This window comes from Molossus molossus, unplaced genomic scaffold (genome assembly GCF_014108415.1).
Source record: "Molossus molossus isolate mMolMol1 unplaced genomic scaffold, mMolMol1.p scaffold_m16_p_1, whole genome shotgun sequence".
NCBI classification, from domain to species: Eukaryota; Metazoa; Chordata; class Mammalia; order Chiroptera; family Molossidae; genus Molossus; species Molossus molossus.
Genome location: NW_023425344.1, coordinates 224,827,261 through 224,849,142, shown reverse-complemented (window position 1 = coordinate 224,849,142; position 21,882 = coordinate 224,827,261). Strand labels below are relative to the sequence as shown.

The following is a 21,882-nucleotide window of genomic DNA, read 5'->3' as shown; positions in this document are numbered from 1 at the left end:
CATACATGATGTCACTGTCTTTTTGACACATTATTTTTTCAAAATATGGCTTGATATGTAATATGAAAGTCTTAATAAAGGACCCAAGTAGAAATAAATCTATCTATTCATCTCACATTAAATATAATAAAAGCATTTATAAACAAATTCCTGTAAAAAATTTTTAAAAGACACATTCTGGTGTCCTCCACCCCCAAACATAAAGTAATCTACTGTAAATAGAAGAAATAAATTCTTTAGCTAGAACACTAAAATTTCTCAATACCAATTATTCTTTCATTCTGATTTAGGGACATACCACTTTTGCCTTGATTGGACTCCAAAATTAAATATTTAGATACCTGTCTATTTAAATGCCAACTCACTCTGCTCCAGATTTCAACTCATTTAATTAGAAATAATGAACTGAACCTTGTTACTAAGTATTTTACCATAAACCCCTTATCTTTCTCTATTGAGTAATTCGGTAGAATAGGCCTTTATCTCCCCTTTAAAGATCATTTGTTAATGTAATTTTTTGTCTACTGACTGGTCAGAAGAAGTAGTTTAGTATATTTTTCTTTCTTAGCATGATTTTTTCTCTCAGAGAAATCTAGAACTTGGAATTTACATAAATCAAATTGTCACCAAACTCCAGATCAGGGACTTTATCTTAAAATTGGATTATTTCAGAGTTATAGCTGATTTATTGCTTTGCTTCCTATTTTTGATTATTTTGGTAATCATAAGAGTGAAACTTTATTACCCACATTTGTGATTTAATCAAACCTAAAGTGATGAAGTGTTAGATTAGATCTGTGTTTGGGTAAATTCTATGAAAGAGGATGTGATTCATTCTGCAGCAGGCCTGTGTTCTGTTAGCACAACAATTGGCAATAACAAAATCCATATCCATTTTAAGGTCAGAAGTAAGACGGGACTGCCTGTGTTTATAGTAGCTATTGAAAGGATTAGCTCTGGTTCTTTCAAATTTCATTTGGCATCATTTATTTTGAAATGTTTTTTTTTAAACACAACAACTACCATGTACTCTAAAACAATACTGCCAGTTTCCATTTTGCTCTGTAACAATCTGTGACTTCCTAGTTTCTGCACTGTAGTTTCTCAGTGGCTACATTTTAATAATACGCATTGTACTTTTAGATGTTTACAAAAAACAACTCTGTGTATGATGTACATAAATGGCAATTGTTATTTATGTCTCTCGCTATCTAACAAACATGTTAAGAAAAACCATTTTTCTGAGATCCCACTGACACTTATCCTATTTTTTCTCCATGCTAATATACCAAACCTCCTTTGCAATATGAAATGAAACATCAATACTTTCCTGCTTTGTACATTGGCCTCTCGAGATGAAACTTCACCCACTCATATACTTTCTTTGCAACCCTGCAGAGTCATCTAATCACCACGATTTCAACTTGTTCTCTTCAGATTTCATGAAAACCTAAACGATTAATTCACAAAGCCACCCAGCTGGTTGTTAACCTAGAATTTGTGTCTCTTCGTTTGTTTTCAGCTCATTTACTATTCCTTACTTCTACAACATACAGTTTCCTGCTGCTGTGACAGGTGCAACATTAAATTCTGGTTTAAAATTTTACAAATTTGCCACTTAGGTTTCTGGGGGGAATGAAACAAGGGTGAAGAAACACAGAGAACACAAGGATCTCTTACCTGTTGTTTGTTGTTAGGTGTGTATGGCAGCATGGTAGAAACATGGAACATAATTTCATAGTCTTTGTATGTTGTATACAGAGAATGGGTTCCAGTGGAGTCGGCTACAGTGAGGGGGAAAAAAAGAATGATGAGATGACTATAGGAATAGAAAAAAGAGTTCATTTAAGAGAAAGATCTCAAAAGAAGAGAAAGAGAGAAAAAAAAAACAATGGTTTAAGATGAAAAGATCCTAGACAAGATCAGGTGTCCTTACCCATTTTTTTTTTTTTTTTTTACCCATTCCCTTTGGCAGTCTAGTGAAGCTAATGGACTCCTTCTCAGAATACTATTTTTAAGTGCAAAACATAAAATATAAGGTTTTAACAGAAATCAATTATATTGAGAATTCACTTATCAAAATAATTTAAAAATATGCAATAGCATAAGACTTAACGAGTTTTAGCAGTTGGTCCAATAATTATAAATTTGAAGTAGTGATGTAATATTTTGAGATAGCTACAACAACAAACAATATATGAAAGACCTGTGCTTTCTTTTGGCAATAAAATCACAGGGAGAACTATACTAACTACTATGGTTTATTGCCTACACTCAAATTTGAAGGAAATGCTAAATTTCATTAGGGGTTGCAGACCCTGAGAAAGAAGGTACCTACCAAGAAGGACTCATAATGGCTGATTGGGCTCAAATTCAAAAACAGAGCCTAGGAGCTATTTCTAAACTGCAGCCTCTCATGTAAGCCATACTTTACTGAATTTAACTGCTTGCCTGCATTGTGTTCCTGGTATCTAGCCAACCCTTATAAAGGAGTTCCTGGAATCATATTCCAACCAATAGAACTGAGACTTTCCCTGTCCAATCAGAGCTGTGGACCTGCACAGCTATATGTCCATTAGTATCGTCTTTGATCAATCAGGACAGTGCTTTTTGGACCAATCAAACTGTGAGGATTTGGAGTCCTCATCTGCATGAGGATGGACCAACCAGGGACCAGGGGAGGAGCCTTCTCTCTACATTAAATCAGCTCCCCTCTGGCTCAGGAAACACACTTTCCTTTCCATGAAGGACTGTGTTTTCCCAGTTGGAGCTGAAACACCAAAGACAAAATACCGATGTCTAGAAGGACCAGAATAGAGAAGAGCAGGCAGAGCAGGGCACAGCAGACTAGCACAGAGTCAGAGTGGAGCACAGCAGGCAGAGCAGAGCTATCTAGCTGGAGAGGGCTGCCTCCCCCTAGGGCCACTTCACAGCCATACCATTCCACAGCCCTGCTGCTTCATGATTGAGCTGTAATACTACTGAGCTGTTCCAGAGCCATGACATTCTCACAGCCATGCTGTATTACAATTGAGCTGTTGGCACTGAATTAAATTTCCTTCTTCACCACACCACAAATTGGGAATTCCTGTTGGTGCTGAATTGGCACTATTACCATCTGTTGACAAGGTCGATGTACAATAAATGTAAAAGGATTTCCTATTCAAGTGCACAGATTCCTCAATTCTTTCCACAGACATCAAGTTAAACATCTTTTCCAATGTTTCTGATTCGAGCAAGAGAACTATTTTATTCTTAAAAAATTGATGGAAATTTAACAAGACTGTAACACTGAATAATAAAGGTATTATAGCAGCGTCCAACAATTAAGACTAAGTGTCCTGATCTCACCTTCTTTAAGAAAAATAAAACCAAAACAATCACTACCCCTTAATCATTAACAAATTAATGTACCCTTAAATACCTGGCAACCAGAGATGAGAATTATTAACTGCTCAATTGGAAGGGAATATATTTAGATTTGAAGGACCTGGACTTACAGGCTACTAAATGAACAGAAGTGCTTTCTTTCTGGGTCAACTCAAGCCTCCCTCAACCATATTTTTGAGGACCAAACTACTTCACTGAATTTTAGAGAATGATGCTATGAAGACAAAGCCTCTGGCATACAGCAAAAGGCAGTGGGTCTCAAAATTCGGTATGTACAGTGTCTCTTGCAAAGCTAGTTTAAAAGGCAAACTCCCAGGCCTCACCCCCAGAAACACTGCTCAGTGGGTGTGGGGCCGGGCAGAGAAATCTATTTTAATAAACACCCCAGGGTGACTGTACTGCAGCAGCTCCACTGCCTTAGGCGCTGCTCCAAGAATAGACCACAAGGAAAGAAGGTCTAGAGCCCTGAGTTTCAACCTTGAGCTTTTTGGAGGATCTTAATTTTGAAGCTGACATAAAATGCCAAGGATTTTAAAAAACAAGCTAAAAGAAGAATAAAGACAACTTTTCAAAACTTGCAAAAATATGTACCAACATATAACTCTCTAAGAAAAATATCTTCTATATGTTAATGACTATCACCAGGAAAAAAAAGTACAAATTACTACAATACATAACTGAACTATTCAAGACAGGTCTTGAGTCTGAAGAACTTATCTATTGCTAAGAGTTCTTGCTATAAATACCTTTAGAACAAATTAGTACATTTTAAAACTTTAAAGTGTACGTGTCAACTTTGACGTGTACTTACATGTGTTTCAAGTCAAGTTTAAGCAAATTAATGAACTAGAAAAAAATGTTGTCATCCGGTATTCACTTATTACATTTTGCTTTATGTCTGTCTGATTGTGAAAGGATGACTGCCAGAGAGGAACATGAAGAAAGACACCCTGAAGATAATGTGTCTTTCTCCTTTTAGTCTTTTCTCTTTTTCTTCTGTGTGCCTTGTTTCATACCATGTATGGTGCCTGAGCAGCCTTTTTCTGGGGACCTTAGAAAACCCCAGTGTTGCTGATAATTTTTATCAGTTTGGAAACAGTTTCCAATGTTATAAAGATGAAACTAGGGCAAAAACAATGAAGTTTTCCCTTCTGAGTAGAAAGGAATTCCCAAATCCTGAAATTACAATGTACATGACAGAATTGCTCATCTTTACAGAGAAAATGGAAAATGAAGGTTTGTCATGTTCACTAAAGAATATGGCATTCAATAGTGGTGTTATATATATACTTTTTATACGTTTTATTGATTTTTTAGGGAGAGGAAAGAGAGAAACATCGATGTGAGAGAGATACATCCATCGGCTGCTTCCTGCATGCCCCCTACTGGGGATCAAGCCCACAACCTGGGCATGTGCCCTGATCAGGAATCGAACCAGGACCTCTCAGTCCATGGGATGACACTCAATCCACTGAGCCACACTGGCCAGGCTGTTATTATATTTTTAACTACCTAAAAACCCTGCAATTATGAAGATTTAACAGAATGACAATTGGGAAAATGACAATTAGGAAAATGATAAAAATCTTTTTTTTCTCTGGTTGGAGAGTATATTGAGTAACTTCTAAAGGGGAAATATGCTTGTAGAAGAGGAATGAAAAGAAGATAATAACCCCTTGTGTTTGTATGGAGTTTTAAAAGTTAAAAAAATAAATTTGGGCATCATACGGGTCACCTTGATAATCATGTGATTTGCTTCCCAATCAACCTGCCAGTGAGGGGCATGGTTCCCCTAACAAGGTCAGCACTCTACCCTAAGTTGTAGAAAGCAAAATGTCTAATATTCAAACTAGATGATAAGGAGTCACTGAATAATTGAGGAATGATGAGATAATATCCTACATTAGGCATCTGTACTAGAAGATGGTATGAACAAGTTAATAAGTTTGTAGAGCAGCTTCTGATACAGTCAATGTCATATTCATCCTTGACTTCTCTTTTGACTCTTTTGCTTTTAGTTAATCTAAAACTTGGAGGATAAAGGTGTACGTGCATGAATCTGAATCAGAAAAAGCTAATTTGACTTTTATATAACCATTTTCTGGTCACTAATGAACATGTTTGAGTTAAGAAAAGCTAAAAGAAGGAAAACAAGCCCATGCAATTGATATTTGGAAAGTTCCTAGTTTTAAAAATCTATGAAAACGAGGAGAAAAGTAATCTTGTTAAATAAATGTATGTAGATTAATAAAGTCGACAGAATGAAGGAAGCCTAAACTTAGTTCATTAATGTCCTCACCACTACAGAACACATCAAATGCAAGACAAAATCACAGACAGGTTGTGGGTCTGACTCTTATCCATAGTTTGAAATACTGTGATAGGTAGCTGGCTGCTGGGGGCCATCTATCTAAGAGCCCCAGATCTCCCATCTACACAGCCTTGCCTCTGGGTCTGGGGATGCAGAAGTCAATGTTCAGAAACTATCAGGCACAAGCAGTGACCTCTGGAACACCTGCATGTATTTGTGAGGAGGCTCACTTCTGCCCGTGTGGTACCATTTCTCTTACTCACTAATGAAGTGTTTGGGGAAATCAAGAATTCAACCTGCTCTGGCATCTACCATATTTACTAATATTTTTTTCCAATGTACCTTTAGCCATGGTAAGAGACCAGTTACCTTACTTTAATGAGGATGGGGTCAAGAAAAGTCTATACTACCCCCTGCTATAGCAGGCAAATCCACACTATGTCAGTTCAAGGAAGGCATGAGTTATGCACATGAAGGAAACTGGGACTCCAGGCTTCTCAAAATTGCTACCATATTGACACCAAAGGACAAGAGAAACTGTATGGCTGGTACTTAGGAATCAGCCACTATTTTCTACCCACTGCTCACTTTGCAAGATACTTGCAAGTACCTGGATTCCCAACTGGAAGGTAAGAAGATCTGAATTTGAATGGCAGTAGCACCGTTTGCTAAATTACCGCAAACATGTCATTTCATTCCAATGCTCCTGTCTATCTCACTGCTCTGAGGATTAAGTGAAATAATGTATATGAAAGCACTAGCCCATAAAAGATGTTCAAGAACTGTACTGATGATAATTTATAATTTTGTACAACTGAGGTAAAAAGTGTAGTTTCCTTAAATAGCACCTTTTAGATATTTTAATCTCTTTGCTAAGTGTATCTCAGAAACACTCAAAGGAAAAACCTTACACTATAACGCAGTTCACAGTTAAGGAGCTGAAAAAAGAATCCTTTTCTTCATCAGTCTCCAGGACTCCAAATAGCCCTTTGCATGTGCAACGCTTTTAAAGATGGTAGTTTTATCCTAGTCCCTATCAAAGTTCAAATATTCCAAATAAAGAAGGATTGATTTCCTTTATGAAAAGTCTTACACATCTTCTAAGGCCCTGATTCTCAATGGTTTTTACAACAAATACTGCTAAAAATGGGAGAAGCAACAAGTATTCACTAATATTGCAGCAAATTAATGAAGGCTTTGAAGGAATGATTAATACAAAGGGCTTCTAAGTCTCCTACAGACTGACTTGACAAGCCTCAGGCAGAAAAGAGTTTTCTAAATGATAATCCATATGCACAGCTTAAAATGAGGGTGGTCTCCATGCCCTGGCCAGTTTGGTTCAGCGGTTAGAACGTCGGCCTGCAGTCCAGAGAGACCCGGGTTCGGTTCCCGCTAAGGGCACATACCTTGGTTGCGGTTTGTCCCTGGCCCTGGTTGGGTCGTGTGTGCGGGAGGCAGCCACTCGATGTGTCCCTTTCATGTCAATGTTTCTCTCTCTCTCTCTCTGTCTCTCTCTCTTTTCCTCTCTCCCCCTCCATCTGAACAAAAAATGGAGAAATGTCCTCAGGTGAGGATAAAAAACAAAACAAAAAACAAACAAAAAAAATGAGGGTGGTCTCCAGCTTTCAAATGACAAACTGCCTGGAGGGGAGTTTATTTTTGTATTTACTGCAGTGTAAGAAGTGTAAGTATTCTTATTAAGGTTGTTATCCAAACAAAGAAACAAGAAAAAAAACCCAAGAAAATCCACTACTGCAAATTTCTTCATTATGGAACTGTTCCAAACCCTGCCACATTTGTAACTTATTTGCTAGACATCCTTATTTCTGAGATGTGAAAATGGACTCTGTACAAAACTTGGAAATAAGAAGAAATGGTTCAATAATTCCTTCCCTAAGCATCTCCCTCCTGTACTAAAGCACTAATATCTCAATATAATTATAAAACATGACAAGTAGAGCTGTCTCATGAGATGGCTTGGGTATTTTTACCCAAGGGCTGAGAAAGGGGAAGACATAGCCACAAGGCAGAGTTCTGGGCTTCACTGTGCTTAATTCTACATTTATGCTTTTTCTGAATACTTCATTAACTATGCCATTAGGATCTGCTCATTTTCCCTAATGCTTAATAGCTGTCTAACCTTGGACATGTTAGTGAATCTGAAAAAACCAATTCTGGAAAAGAGGGCTAACTGATATCTAGCAGGGTTTGTGGAGATTACAGGAGATGGCATCTATAAAAAGTATCTGGAACTTCCCTTTCTGTCCACCACAGTACTTAGTACAGAACTCACTCTCCCATTGTAAATCAGTAGAAAAGTTGACAATATACCTGAAGCAACTGTTCAGACATTTTACAATAGGCAGCATTGAATAGTGATCCCTGAGAAAAGAGAATCAAAGGGGAGCCCTAGGAGTCTACCTGGCCTTCTACCTGGAGGCACTTCTGGAACGACGGCACAGCGCAGGGTTAGGAAGAGAAAAGCCAAAGTAAACTGGTGCTTAGAAGGCCTGTGGTAGCTGATATTTACCAATTACGATACCAAACAAGAGGAAACTACCAATGAAAGAGGTTCAAAATCAGCATAGGGGTCTCCCTAATATGCAGGCTGAATATTAAATTGTACAAACATTGAGTGAGAGTCCAAAGCAATGCAAAGAAAAACTATTAGTGAAAGAACCACTACCAGACAATTATAAGTCAAACAATTCTCACAGTTCACACGGGCATAATCAGCCGGAGTAGAGATATCTCATTGAATATATAGGTATTCATGTACAAGAAAAGGCATGCCTTAGTAGCAGGGCTCAATTAGTCAGAGAGTAAAGGTTGCTTTAGGTATGCTTCAATAAAGTTAAGAAAAAGATTCATAAAGATCAGGCTGTTCTGAAAGTAATTTAACTATCTACCAAAACAACTCAACATTCTTTAAAAGAAAACAACAAAATCCATACATTCAACAGTGACACATTCATAATGTCCACTAGCCAATCAAAAATAACCAGACACCTGAAGCAGAAAAATGTAACTCCAAAGTAGGAGAAAATCCCGACTGTCAGGGATGATGGAATTAGCACACAAAGACTTTAAAAACCACTATTATAGCCCTGCCCGGTTTGGCTCGGCGGTTGGAGCATCGGCCTGTGGTCCAGAGAGACTTGGGTTCAGTTCCCGCTAAGGGCACGTAATTCAGCTGCAGTTTGTTCCCGGCCCTGTTGGTCGTGTGGGTGGCAACCACTCGATGTGTCACTTTCACGTTGATGTCTCTCTCTCTCTCTCTCCCTCCCTCCCACTCTATCTGAACAAATTATCGGAAAAGAAAAAAAAAAGTCCTGAGGTGAGGATAAAAAAACAAACACAAAAACCCACTATTATAAATATGTTCAAGGATTTAAAGGACAATATGAACCTAATGAGGAGAAAAATGGAAAATATAAGAAAAGAGAATCAAATGCAACTTCTGGCCCTGAAAACTACAACATCTGAAATGAAAATCTCATTGGATTGAATTAACAGTAGATTAAGACACTGTGAAAGAAAAGAAAAACACAGTGAACTTGAATACATAATAGGAATTATCCAAACAAAAGCATAGAGAAAAAAACAGTTAAAAAATTAAATCAACAGAGTCTTATTACTCCTCAGTACACTAATAAGTGATCTAACATATGGGTAATTGGAGATACAGGAGGAAAGTAGGGTGGGGAGGGGGCAGAAAAAAACAGAAAAATAAAGATTGGCAAATAATATTTTAATTTGATCCAAGTGACCTCTACATAGTCACATGTAGACAGCATAATCTTCTAGAAATGGTTGTTCTGGAAAGTATTTCCTCTGTTTTAAGGATTATATTAGAAAAAGTTTCTTGACACAAAATAAAGTTAGATAAAATGTGGTATTATGTCACAGCACACAGCAGTCTCATATAATCTCTGGATGTGCCAGGACCAGTAAGGGGCTCCTGGTTGTGCAGAGGCTGGTTGTCCCGTTTCTGTGGTCTGTTAATCTTTAATACCTATTTGAATGGTGAGACGAAAGGTCCAGACTAAGGGTCCTCTCTATTTTTGACCCTATTAGCTTGGAGTAGGAAAGATAAATATGCATACTGCCTTCTTCAGGGCTTTAGAATAAAAACACCTTCCTACTTTTCATTCACTTAGAAAACTTGTCACTCTGAAAAAACAGAAAAAACCCCAACAACTATGAACTCTTTTGCTCGGAAGCTATGCTTCGAAAGGTTACAAGGAGCCTTGAAGGAGAGCAGCTTAGTGAAACGGAGCCCTTCCCTGCTGAATGTATTACATAACTGGAAAAGTGTGCAGTCAGAGGTAGTTTGCTAGTCCAGGTTCAACCCTGCCAGCCTTCACAGTCATTGGGATATTGGGGCAAAAAGTGCAGAGTGATTATTTTTCTTATTCCACTGCCTTACCTATACCACATTTCTTTAGTATGACCATGCTATACATTTCTCACCTTGTCCATCATCAAGAGGTGCCTGGGAATGTATAAACGCAAAAATAATATATAATCTTATCTACTCCCACTCTGGCCACTCATTTATAGAATCAGAGTGCTTATTACATTCTCTTTCCAGACCCTTTTAATAGCTCTTTGTGGTGATGATAATTTATATAACATAACAAATTGGGGCAACATGAATGAATTGTACAGAATAAATGTCAGAATATCTGGATAAAAAGAGTTTAAGAGCATATTGAGATTTAACATTTTGTGCAGTTGCAAACAGAGCATGGAACGTTAAAATAATATTTAAAAGTCTAGGTTATTTATGGGTTTTAATGTCGTTTCCAAGTTGGCAACAGCAAAACCATGGCAACAGGAAATTCTTCCCTGCAGTAGTTTATGAATGCTTTTCTGTTTTCATGACTCAACTCCTTATTTAATTTCCTGTACAGAAAATCAGAGAGATTACTATAGATTGCAATACAGATGTGCTAATTTAAAGACCTTCTCAAAGAAAAAGGTCACAGATGTCTATGGATAGATTTGGAGATGAAATTTAAAACTGCTTCCATACAGACACATAACAGTAGTCAACATACTCTAACCAAAGTAGATTCTTGAGAACTTATCTATGTTATTAATGTCTTGGGGAATGGCCGTGGACAACCTTGTATGTTCATGAGCTGTAAGTAAACAGACTGCTTCATTATTGTGCTTTTAATCAACAAGTTATGAGCCAAACTAAGAAGCCTATTTTCTTAGGGACTTAAGACTATGGACAATAATAATAGAAAATAAGCAAACAAAACCCTCTGAGATATTAGAAGAATACAAAAATGAATAAGAAAAACCATGCAAAGGCTGGAAAGAAGATAAGCATGAGGGTTATGAAATGAATTAATGGAAGCTGAAAATTCTAGGGCTTATGACCAGATGGCTATAAATTGCTAAAGGTTTTGTTATTGTTGTTTTTATTACTTTAACATCCAGCTAAATATAGTGAAATGTGTGCCACACTGTCCAGGAGCAAATCTAAATGCACTGCTCTACTCCTTCCCACCTCTGATAACACCGTTTCCACAGTGTAACCTAGCGACTTTGATTATGGTCCTCAGCTGCTCTGCAGCCACATACCTCCCTCTCTGGCTTCCTCTCCTCCATCACCAGCACTTTTCTGCAAGAAGTGGCAATGTTGTTTTATGGGCAATTTAGCACGTGAACATCAACACAGCAGGAGGAAAATAAACCTAGTAGGAGGGTGTAAGTATTTCTTACTTTTGGTGTCAAGCTGTGCACGGTACTTCTCGAATCCTTTGAGTCGAACTCGTTCTCCCAACAGCTGAAGGAATTCCTCAAGGGCTGGGCCGGCCGACTCATTGTTGTACATCTCTTCCTCCGTGCTCTGTCCAGCTTTGCAGTACATGATGCCGACTTTTTGCTGATAGTTCAGCTGTGAAGGCAGGCAACACATGCAATAAATAGAAGCTGATCCACTTTGGCCCACTTAAGTGCTAATAAGTCCTGCAGAGTAGAGGCCCATCCAATAGCTAACATCTCTGGCCTCTTGAAATCCTTCTGTTTTAATTCTTCTGTCTCTGATACAAACGATACAGTAGAGCAAGAGTCTGTAACTATAATCTTCATGAATTAAGAGGAATGGCCAGAAAAATAAGATCTCCTATATGTGAAGATTATGCATCATCAAAACAGATGTTTTCATTTTAGGAAATTTCTTTTAATGGATTACAAAATACAGGATAAGGCTATAAAAAATAGCTTGGCAACAAAAGGTAATTCTTTTCAATGATCACCCCTCCCCCTTTAAAAAGGGAGGCCTTTACAAACTTACTTATTTTGTCTAAATCCTCATCCAAGGATATTTTCCCATTGATTTTCAGATAGAGTGGGAGGGAAAGAGGGAGAGCAAGGGCAGAGGGGCATCGATGTGAGAGAGATACATCAACTGGCTGCCTTCTGCAAGACCCCGACCAGGGCCAGGGATCAAACCTGCAACTGTGCCCTTTACTGGGAATTGAACCTGAGGCTCTTTGGTCCACAGGCCAATGCTCTAACTGCTGAGCCAAATCAGCCAGGGCTTTACAAATTTAAAAGCAGAAGTACACTTAACAAAAGATACTTATTATGTTTTTTATTTTTTAATCCTCACCCGAGGACATTTTTCCATTTTTTTGTTCAGATAGAGTGGGGATGGTGGGAAGAGGGAGAGAGAAAAAGAGAAACATTGACGTGAAAGGGACACATTGAGTGGCTGCCACCCGCACGAGCAACCAGGGCCGGGGACAAACTGCAACCGAGGTACATGCCCTTAGCGGGAACCGAACCCGGGTCTCTCTGGACCGCAGGTCTATGCTCTAACCGCTCAGCCAGGGCTACAAAAGATACTTTAAAATAAATTGTTTTACCCTAAAAAGCCCACTAATGTCCTTGCATTTTTTTAGTAAAATTGGAAAAGACATTTCCCAATGCCATTTTTTCAATATACTTAATCATGAACCTCAGTTATATCTTTGTTGGAGTGCTAGCATAATTAACAATGCCCTCTTCAAAGGTTTCCAGAAGATGAGTGCCTGGACAGAAACTGCAAAGGGGGCTTCATAATGGCAAAGCAACGAGCGGCAAATATTCCTTCCTCAGGTGCAATTATAATGAAGCATCCAGCAGATTTAAATATAACGTTAATCAAAACACTTATTCATCCCTGAAAAGTCTAATAACTTTGCAAACAAATTTTAAGGTGGTATTAGTCATTTAACAAGAAATGAATTTTCGACATAAAAAATGTAGAGTTTTAATTCTCCAGTGAAGTCTGGGCCGTGGGCATCACTTAGGCCTGTTGCAACCACTGCTTCAGTCCATGTTTCCAAGGAAGGGAAAGGGGAAAGGGACGAGGCAAAACTTTAATAGCTAATGTTTAATGAAAACTCATTATATGCCAATCACCATGTTCCATGTTTAACATCAGCTTGTCCTTACAATAGTCCATAGAGCAAATATCACCCATTTGATAGATAAGCAAAGAGAATGGAAGAGAAAGGACTAGCCCAGGAGGCAGAGTCACGAGCCCACACCTGTGAGCCCTGTGCCCTGGCTCCATTCGATATTACCAGAATCCGACCGGGCTTTCCTGCTCCATTTCTATCACTGCAACAAGTTTCCACAGCCCCTTACTTGCAAGCAGAACGTTGAAAGATAAAAACCAAACATATTTGGCAGCAAAAGTTGATAGGAGCCGACATTAGTATCTTAAATTTATTCTTTGTTTGAATATTCATTTCTTTCCCTGCAGAAATATTAATGTGTTTGACTGTGGGGTGCTGTCCCAGGTCCCACCGGAGATATTAATATGTGGTGCATGTATTTTATTACCCTGCAAAAATCTGGACATTTCTGAATTCTGAAACATATCCAGCTCTTATCATTTTACACAAGGGGCTGGGAATCTGAACAACTCCTTTCAACCTTCCAAACCAAATGTTTCAGAAGAGTGATAACATACAATGTCATGGGGGAAAATGCTTTCCTGCTTCCCCTTCCCCTGCATGCCACCTAGGTGACGGGTGACAAGGAAGTTCGGCAGCCCGTACGTGACCTGTGGACAGGAGGGCTCCCTGGGAGTTCTGTACAGAACTGACTCTGCTCTGCCTACTCCAGCAAGTGGAAGGTGAAGTTCCAAGTCTGCAACTTGCAAATAACTGGGTACAATGATATATAGGAATATTTTTAAAATAGCATACAACCTTACATTATTGTAGCCTCATTGTAATTATTAACAGAAACAGAATTAGGACTTAGTCATTTTATATGCCACGTAGGAAAAACCAAACAAAACAAGTAAGAGTAAAACCTAACTGCATACCGCTGACATTTCAGCCTTATCTCAGCTGGCCTGTTTCAAATGTCTGAATGTGGCCAATGTTTAGAGGGGAACTCCCACAGGTAGAGATTTCATCTTGGCTCTGGAACTAAGCTGAGTACCCTATCAGGTCTCAAATAAAAAAAGTACTGGTAAGCTCTGCATCTATTACAAAAGAAGTCCTTAATACAACCAGATCCTTCCTCTCTCCCTGCAGGGAGAATGATCAGAGATGAAGCAATCCAGAGAAAGGAAGGGGCTTTGAATTATTTGCTGTTTGGCTCTGTGCCTCCCAGATTGGCCTTCTCATGCAACAATGTAAGACAAAAGTCACCCTGTTCAATAGAAAGCATCAGTGACATTGGATTTGTGGATGGCTTTTTAAAACTTCTTAGATAAAAGCCTAAGATTTCACTGTGCAACATTCAAAAGGACTCATTAAAAAAAAGAAAAGAAAAAGAAAGAGAAAAATAAATAAGAGTTCAGAGGAGAGAAGATAAGTAAGGAAACTTCCCCAGAACCACTGGAGAAGCAGAACCCGAGGACAATGAGACAACGAGCTGTTTTGTTTGGATTGATTCCTCAGTCTGCAGAACTCCACCTGCAGTCAGAACCAACTGTTTTTGCTGGTTGTGGAAGGAAGGCTCCTTTAAGAGGATTAGAAAATGTACTAGGATGTCAAGTTTCCTCTGGTTTGAAACTGTGCCAAGTGTCACTGCTCTGTCCTCTGAGGTGACAATATGACTGTATCCTGCAGTGACAATGTAAGTTTCTACTGCAGTTCAATCAGGGTAAGTGGCATTCTCTGAACTTGGGCTCCTAGAATCCTCAGTTAGCAACCATGTCCCTGCCAGAATATGAGAAGTTGTTGAGAAGGAGTTACGTAAATGGAATAAGGAACATTTCAAGAGAAAGCGCAAATGTAAATGGAGTTAGAGCTATCGTTTGGGGGTTTTGAATTGTTAGGGGTTACATAAAACTGCATTTCTTTTTGAGACACATGGACACATATCTTTATGGGTTCATGTGTGTCAATATATGATACTTTCATGCAATGCTCATCGTAGAGCTGTGGTAGCCCCAGAAGCCACCTTGGGAACAGGTTTGGGTTCTCTACACTTCAGGGCTTTGCTCTGGAAAATCTTGGGGTCAAAAAAATGGCGGCGGAGTGAACGGAGCTACACAGACCGTCTCCCAGAACCAAACTGGAATTACAACTATAACACAGACAAATCGACGGGAAAAACCAACAGAAAAGCAGCTTGCGAGGACCATACAACGAGGGACAGACTCGATCCTGGTAGGCTTGCGAAGGCGCGAGACGGGGCTGGGAGCCCACGGTCGGCAGCTCGGCAGCGGCCTCAGCTGGGAGCGGCGCCCTCGGGTTACACTCCCAGGCAGCTCCACAGCGCAGCCGGGACAGAGGCTGAAACAGCCACAGCCACTCACCTTGGGCTCCGGCGGAGGGAGGGCGGACTGGACTAGAACTGAGTCGGGACACTTGGGGTTTGGAGGGCGCTCAGAGCTTTGGCTGAGTGCAGCCACTCAGGACGGTGGCCACATTGCTCCTTCCCAGGGCTCTGAGGAGAGGCAGCAGCCCCTCCCTCGGAGATCCAACCCCACCCTGTGGGCCATTGAAGTGCTAATTGAGGCTCACTAACAACCAGCATCTGCCCCACCCTCCTGAAAGCCCCTTGGCTGAGCACCAGAGGGAGTTTTTCAATCAACTGACAACCCAAAACGCATCAAGTAACCTAGACTGCTAGCCTCCAGGCAAAAAGCTAGAGGATAACAGTACCTTTCCTGGGCTGGCAACTTTAACCAGGAAAGTAAGACTTGACAGTGGTGTTCAACGTGGGTCCTCCCTCACTCATCTAAACACAGGAGAGGGAGCCACAAACAGCAGAACACCAACACTCACAGGGAGAACTTGACAGGCTCCAAAGCCCACAGTGATAGCCAAAATGGTGAAACACAGAAACAGAAGCCAAATGAAAGAGCAAGACACCTCCACCGAAGATGAGATCAACGCGGAGCAATTAGGCATGTTAACAGAGCTAGAATTCAGAGCCATGATCTTGAGGAAGCTGAACAGCATGAGTAAGGACATAGAGACACTGAAAATAAGCCAATTGGAAATTAAAAACCAACAAGAAGAGATAAAAAATGACATATCCGAAATGAAAAACACATTGGAAGGTTTAAAAAGCAGAGTAGGGGAAGCTGAGGACCGGATCAGTGATTTAGAAGACAGGGTAGAAAAAATCAACCAATCAGAAAAACAAAAGGAAAAAACTATTAAAAAACAGGAAGACAGCTTAAGAGAACTATGGGACAACTGGAAACGTAATAATATTCGCATCATAGGAGTCCCCGAAGAAGAAGAAAATGAGCAAGGGATAGAGAATATATTCAAAAACATAGTGAGAGAAAACTTCCCTAATTTGGTGAAGGAAGAAGGCATTCAAGTTCAAGAAGCACAGAGAGTCCCAAGTAAGAAGAACCCAAACAGGCCCACACCAAGACACATAGTAATTAAAATGCCACAAATTAAAGACAAAGAGAGAATCCTAAAAGCAGCAAGAGATAAGCAACAGGTTACTTACAAAGGGAACCCCATAAGGCTCTCAGCTGACTTCTCACAAGAAACACTACAGGCCAGAAGAGAATGGCATGAAGTAATCAAAGTCATGAAAAACAAGAATCTGAATCCAAGACTACTCTACCCAGCAAGGCTATCATTCAAAATAGAAGGTCAAATAAAGAGCTTCCCAGACAAAAAAAGGCTAAGGGAATACATTAGCACCAAACCAGCACTGCAAGAAATGTTAAAAGGACTGCTGTAATTAGCAGTAGAAATGGGAAGAAAAATAGAACCACACTAAACAAAAATGGCAATAAATAAGTACATATCAATAATCACCTTAAACGTTAATGGATTGAATGCTCCCATAAAGAGACACAGAGTAGCTGATTGGATAAGAAAGCATGACTCATCTATATGTTGTTTACAAGAGACCCACCTCTCAACAAAAGACTCACATAGGTTGAAAGTGAAGGGATGGAAAAAAATTTTCCAAGCAAATGGAAAGCAAAAAAAAGCTGGGGTAGCAATTCTCATATCTGATAAAATAGATTTCAAAATGAAGACCATAACTAGAGACAAAGACGGCCACTACATAATATTGAAAGGATCTATCCAACAGGAAGATATAACCTTGATAAACATATATGCACCCAATATAGGAGCACCAAAATATATTAAAAATCTTCTGGAGGACTTCCAAGGAGAAATCGACAACAATACAATCATAGCAGGGGACTTCAACACCCCATTGACAGCACTGGATAGATCCTCTAGGCAAAAAATAAGCAAGGAAACAGAGACTCTAAATGAAGCACTAGACCAAATGGATTTAATAGACATCTATAGAGAATTACACCCCAAAACTACAGAATACACATTCTTCTCAAGTGCACATGGGACATTCTCAAAGATAGACCACATGATAGGACACAAACTAAATCTCTACAAGTTCAAGAAGATTGAAATCATTATCAAGCATCTTCTCAGATCACAATGGCATGAAACTAGAAATCAATTGCAACAAGAACAGGCAAAGACATTTCAACACATGGAGGCTAAATAGCATGTTATTAAACAATGAATGGGTCACCGAGGAGATCAAGGAAGAAATTAAAAACTTCCTGGAAACCAATGAAAATGAACACACAACAACACAAAATCTATGGGATGCAGCGAAAGCAGTTCTGAGAGGGAAGTGCATAGCACTACAGGCCTACCTCAAAAAACAAGAAAAATTTCTAATTGACTGTCTAACCTCACAACTTAAAGAATTAGAAAGCAAACAAAAAGAAAACCCCAGAGCAAGTAGAAGGAAGGAAATAGTAAAGATCAGAGCAGAAATAAATGACATAGAGACCAAAAAAACAATTCAAAGGATCAATGAAACAAAGAGCTGGTTTTTCGAAAAGATAAACAAGATTGATGGACCCTTAGCTAGACTTACCAAGAAACAAAGAGAGAGAACCCAAATACACAAAATCAGAAATGAAAGAGGAGAAGTAACAACCGACACCACGAAAATACAAAAGATCGTTAACAACTACTATGAACAACTATATGGCAACAAATTCGACAATCTATGCGAAATGGACAAATTTCTAGAAACACACAGTCTCCCAAAACTGAACCGGGAAGAGATAGAAAACTTGAACAGACCAATAACAACCAAGGAAATTGAAGAGGTAATCAAAACTCTCCCAGCAAACAAAAGCCCAGGCCCAGATGGTTTCACGGGGGAGTTTTACCGAACATTCAAAAAAGAACTAACACCCATTCTCCTCAAACTATTTCAAAAAATTCAAGAAGAAGGAAGACTTCCAAACACGTTCTATGAGGCCAGCATAATTCTAATTCCAAAACCAGAAAAAGACACTACGAAGAAAGAAAACTACAGGCCAATATCCCTGATGAACATAGACGCCAAAATCCTGAACAAAATATTAGCAAATCGGATCCAGAAGTACATCAAAAAAATTATTCACCATGACCAAGTGGGATTCATTCCAGGGATGCAAGGCTGGTACAATATTCGCAAATCAATAAACGTGATACACCACATCAACAAAATGAAGAATAAAAACCACATGATCATATCAATAGATGCTGAAAAAGCCTTCGACAAAATCCAGCATCTATTTCTGATAAAAACGCTCAGCAATGTAGGAATAGAGGGATCATATCTCGACATAATAAAGGCCATATATGAAAGACCTACAGCCAACATCATACTCAATGGACAGAAACTAAAAACATTTCCATTAAGAACAGGAACAAGACAGGGATGTCCACTTTCGCCACTCTTATTTAACATTGTACTGGAAGTCTTAGCCACAGCAATCAGACATGAAGAAAAAATAAAAGGGATCCAAATTGGAAAGGAGGAAGTGAAACTGTCATTATTTGCAGATGACATGATATTGTACATAGAAAACCCTAAAGACTCCATCAAAAATCTATTAGACTTAATAAATGAATTTGGCAAAGTAGCAGGATACAAAATTAACGTCAAGAAATCGACGGCATTCTTGTACATCAATGATGAACTCACAGAAAGAGAAACTGAAAAAACAATCCCATTTACCATCGCTCCAAAAAAATTACGATACCTAGGAATAAACTTAACCAAAGAAGTAAAGGACCTATTTGCAGAAAACTACAGGTCATTGAAAAAAGAAATAGAGGAAGATATAAAAAAGTGGAAGCACATACCCTGTTCATGGATTGGAAGAATTAACATCATTAAAATGTCCATACTACCCAAAGCGATCTATAGATTCAATGCAATCCCCATCAAAATACCAACGACATATTTCATAGAACTAGAACAAATACTTCAAAAGTTCATATGGAACCACAAAAGACCCCGAATAGCCACAGCAATCTTGAAAAAGAAGAACAAAGTTGGAGGGATCACAATACCAGATATCAGGTTATACTACAAAGCGACTATAACCAAAACAGCCTGGTACTGGCACAAGAACAGGCATATAGACCAGTGGAACAGAACTGAAAACCCAGAAATGGACCCAAGGCAATGTGCTCAATTAATATTTGACAAAGGTGGCAAGAGCATACAGTGGAGTAAAGACAGCCTCTTTAATAAATGGTGTTGGGAAAATTGGACAGCTACATGCAAAAAAATGAAACTAGACCATCAACTTACACCACACACAAAAATAAACTCAAAATGGATAAAAGACTTAAATGTGACCCGTGACTCCATAAAAATTCTAGAAGAAAATGTAGGCAACAAAATTTCGGACATCATACGGAGCAGAATTTTCACTGATACATCACCTAAGGCAACAGAAATAAAGGAGAAAATGAACACATGGGACTACATCAAACTAAAAAGCTTCTGCACAGCAAAAGAAACAATCATCAAAATGGAAAGGCAACCCACTGTATGGGAGAACATCATTGCCAATGATGTATCAGATAAGGGGTTAATTTCCAATATATATAGAGTGCTCATACAACTCCACAAAAGGAAGACAAAGAACCCAATTAAAAAATGGGCAGAGGAGCTGAATAGACACCTCTCCAAACAGGACATACAAATGGCCAAGAGACATATGAAGAAATGCTCAACATCACTAATCATCAGAGAGATGCAAATTAAAACAACAATGAGGTATCACCTCACACCTGTCAGAATGGCCGCCATCAACAAATCATCAAACAACAAGTGTTGGCGAGGGTGTGGAGAAAAGGGGACTCTAATACACTGCTGGTGGGAATGCAGACTGGTGCAGCCGCTATGGAAAACAATATGGTGCTACCTCAAAAAATTAAAAATTGAACTTCCATTTGACCCAGTGATCCCACTGCTGGGAATATACCCTAAGAAGCCTGAAACACCAATCAGGAAGAATATATGTACCCCCATGTTCATAGCAGCACTATTTACAATAGCTAAGATCTGGAAACAGCCCAAGTGTCCACCAGTAGACGAATGGATAAAAAAGCGGTGGTACATATACACAATGGAGTCCTATGCAGCGGTAAGAAAGAAAGATCTCTTATCCTTTGAGACGACATGGAGGGACCTGGAAAGTATTATCCTAAGTGAAAGAAGCCAAGCAGAAAAAGACAAATACCACATGATCTCACTTATATACGGAATATAATGAACATAACAGTCTGAGGAATACAGTAGACCCAGACACATGGAAGTAGGGCACAGACTGACATCCCTCAGAAGAGGGGATGGGGGGTGGGGGGGGTGGGAAGAGATAAACCACAGAACTTATATGCATGTATGCATGACCAATGGACATGGACAACTAAGCCTGGGACAGGGTGGAGGGGGGGGTAGGGTGGGAGGTGCCAATGGGGTAAAAAGGTAAAATATCTGTAACAAAAAAATAAATAAAAATTCATAAAAATAAAAAAAAAAAAAAAAAAAGAAAATCTTGGGGTCATGCTGTATGATTCTGTGCTTGTGTATCACTGTCCCCACGGAGCACTGACAGAAGAAGTGTCTGGACACTCAACAAATGTTTGTATTATAAAAAGGGATTTTTTTTTGTTATTATGGACAAGATTATTCTGAAATTTTATATGGAAAGGCAAAGGAACTAGAATACCTAAAACAATTTTGAAAAATAATAAAGTGGAAAGAATTACTCTGATTTTAGGACTAAGGTTATATTTGAGATGGAGTTGAATTTCAACAAAGCAAAGTGGTTTTCAACACCCATCAAAAGTGACATGGACTCCCCAGCTAGGAACAAACAAAACACAGAATGACCCTTCCTCTCATAAAAAGGCACTTTAACACCAAATCAAAGAAACAGGAACTGCAATCTGACCTACACAGCTGAGTTCCTGGAAGGATGGATGATAAGTCAGAGCCCCCTCCCGGAAGAGACAGATGAGAATAACCACGTCCTCAGAGACCGCTCTAGCAGTGATGCCTCACCTTGTCTTCCCTGGTGTCCCAGCCAGAAGAAGGCACTGAGGTGGCACAGACCCTGAGAACAACCCCATCCTTACCATTCTAATAAAACCATCAGAACTGTCTGATTTAATCTAGAAATTCAAAACAGTCACTATGAAATATTTTATTCTACAGCAGTTTTCACCCTTGCTCAGGCTTTGTTCCGGGAGAGGGTTATTTGGAAACAGTCTGATCCTTTAGTTCCTGCTGTTTGGTTGTACCAGAGCACAGTTTAATGTGAGGATAATTTTGCCTCACTATTGCAGCAAAGCCATTCTGAAACTTTGCCCAATGCCATGTGAACTCGGAGGTCT

At 39.2% G+C, this 21,882-nt stretch overlaps 1 protein-coding gene across 3 annotated transcripts in view; it reads right to left on the bottom strand.

Annotated features, from left to right (window-relative positions):
• Positions 1-21,882, bottom strand: part of SIPA1L1 (signal induced proliferation associated 1 like 1) — a 355,546-nt gene that overhangs the window by 91,861 nt on the left and 241,803 nt on the right. For all 3 annotated transcript variants that reach the window (XM_036252572.1, XM_036252592.1, XM_036252581.1), the window contains 2 exons: positions 11,441-11,615; positions 1,681-1,784 (listed from right to left, as the gene is read on the bottom strand). In XM_036252572.1, coding sequence (XP_036108465.1) covers positions 1,681-1,784; positions 11,441-11,615 — 279 coding nt within the window. The remainder of the gene's footprint in view (positions 1-1,680; positions 1,785-11,440; positions 11,616-21,882) is intronic.